The sequence below is a fragment of the Octopus bimaculoides genome, chromosome 2 (genome assembly GCF_001194135.2).
Source record: "Octopus bimaculoides isolate UCB-OBI-ISO-001 chromosome 2, ASM119413v2, whole genome shotgun sequence".
NCBI classification, from domain to species: domain Eukaryota; kingdom Metazoa; phylum Mollusca; class Cephalopoda; order Octopoda; family Octopodidae; genus Octopus; species Octopus bimaculoides.
Genome location: NC_068982.1, coordinates 40,979,327 through 40,981,620, shown reverse-complemented (window position 1 = coordinate 40,981,620; position 2,294 = coordinate 40,979,327). Strand labels below are relative to the sequence as shown.

The 2,294-nt window shown below is 36.5% G+C and overlaps 1 protein-coding gene across 1 annotated transcript in view; it reads right to left on the bottom strand.

Annotated features, from left to right (window-relative positions):
* Positions 1 to 2,294, bottom strand: part of LOC106884224 (GTPase-activating Rap/Ran-GAP domain-like protein 3) — a 1,434,052-nt gene that overhangs the window by 29,453 nt on the left and 1,402,305 nt on the right. Inside the window, exon 28 of the mRNA XM_052965840.1 lies at positions 1,872 to 1,938. Within this exon, the coding sequence (XP_052821800.1) occupies positions 1,872 to 1,938 (67 nt within the window). The remainder of the gene's footprint in view (positions 1 to 1,871; positions 1,939 to 2,294) is intronic.

Here is a 2,294-nt window from a genome sequence, read left to right as displayed (position 1 = left end):
AAATCATAAACACATGCATTTAAAGGCAAATGTATGTAACAATAATATGCACCCACTACACTCTCTGAGTGGTTGGCGTTAGGAAGGGCATCCAGCTGTAGAAACTCTGCCAAATTAGATTGGAGCCTGGTGTTGCCATCCGGTTTCACCAGTCCTCAGTCAAATCGTCCAACCGATGCTAGCATGGAAAGCGGATGTTAAACGATGATGATGATGAATGTTATTTTTCTTCAGACTTAATCTCTCTATTTTTTTTCTATCATTTTCACTGTTCTAGTCATTGTAGCCACTGCCATTGTTCTCGTCATTGTACTTATTATCAGTGTCATCATTAGCTTTATCATCATCATTATAGTTTTTATGTCTTTTCGTCAATGCCAGCATGAGTTGGAAGACTCTTGGACTGTCTTGTCTCTTTTTGCGGTCCCTTGTAATCTAGTTCACACAGCAACTGAGAAAAAAGTTATTTTTATTTTGACATCTTTTAAAAGCTGGATGCCCCCCCCCCCCACACACATATTGCCAATCACTTTAGAACATGGACGAGCAGATTTTTATTACCATGTTTTTTCCAACATACAAATCAAACTTTGCAGACCAAAATTTACAACCGCTGAAAAAGATAGGTTGACTTATACAGATAGATGACTTTGGAGGACCAAAAAGTCATGTGAAATGCTGTAGGATTTGGAAAGAGAGTGATGATGTTTGAATATTTACGCTAAAATAGTATATAATACTATGTTGACTGGTATGCCTGAAAATACAGCATGTCATCAGAATCAGAGGGGTCGTCTCAAGGAGTAAAGAAATTCATCTACACTGTGTCAGTTTGTATTTAGAGTTATTGTTCTCCTTAGATGCTTTGAGGCATTTATTGTTGAGTTTGTTTAGTCTCATAATATATTTCTTCATGTATATAAAAAAAACATATTTTGTCTGAGATTGAACCCTCCTCCCCTCCTCATCCTCCTCATCACCATCATCATCATCTTTTAACATTCATGTTCCATGCCGGCATGGGTTAGACAAGATCTGATAAGTGTGTGTGAATGTAGGTATAAGATTGTAAGGTCATTAGTTTGGTATCTGGCAGTGTGTTGTGTTCTCGAGCAAGACGCTTTATTTCACTTTAGTGCTCCAGTCCACTCAGTTGGCAAAAAATTGAGTTGTACCTGTATTTCAAAAGGCCAGCTTTGTCACATTCTATGTCACACTGAATCTTCCTGAGAACTATATTAAGGGCATGTGTGTCTATGGAGTGCTCAGCCCCTTGCATGTTAATTTCACAAGCAGGCTGTTCAGTCGACCGAATCAACTGGAATACTCGTTGCCATAACTGATGGAGTGCCAGTTATGTATATGTGTGTATGTGCCTGTCTAAATTGACATACAATATGTAATTGTTTAGCTCACTTTGTTTCTAAATCCTCTTGTGCTGTCAGTACAATGGGCAATGAGCCTTCTCCAAACAACCTGATTTTTTAGCTCAGTGATTCTCAACCAGGGCCCATATAGTCCCTGAGGGTTCATATAAGATATTTTTGGGAGTCCATGTAATAAAATAGTAAACTGGGGATTCACAATACTATTTTTTTTCGCTTGAGATGTATTGGTATGTATTGCGAAAAACAGCTAGGTTTCTTACTCTAACATTTTACATAGTTGAACCTACACAAGTTAATTTGTGAAAAACAAAATAGGAATTTTGAAAGAAGTTTCCATAAAAATAATTTTTAAAACATTGAATGGGGGTCCACTAAAATAAAATAGTAATCAAAGGGGTCCATAGATTTAAAAAAATGGTTGAGAACCCCTGCAAACACTATAGAATATAAACAATGGCTGCATAGCAGCAGCATGAAACCTACGGTTATAACAGAGTAATAATTCAGGTTCATCATCTTCATAGATATCCAAAGCTGCCACCAAACTAACCTGCAAAACAAAAAAGGAAATATATATTTTGTTACTTGTCTGGCAGTAAATAAATTTGAAATCTGAGATTGAGAGTTGGGACTATGACAGTTTAACCATTGAGGGAACAGGGCAGGGCAAACTCTAAACTCTTTCAACAGTATCTTGACATAGTTATATACATACTAAGGAAATACAACACATAAAGCTCTTTCTAATCATGAACTACAAACATACAGCTAAAAATGTCATAGTCTCCTTAAAATTTTCAATGAATTATATTATATTGTTTCATACATATGTATGTATGTATGTGTGTGTGTGCATACATTTGTGTGTGTGTGTGTGTGTGTGTGTGTGTGTGTGTGTGTGTGTGT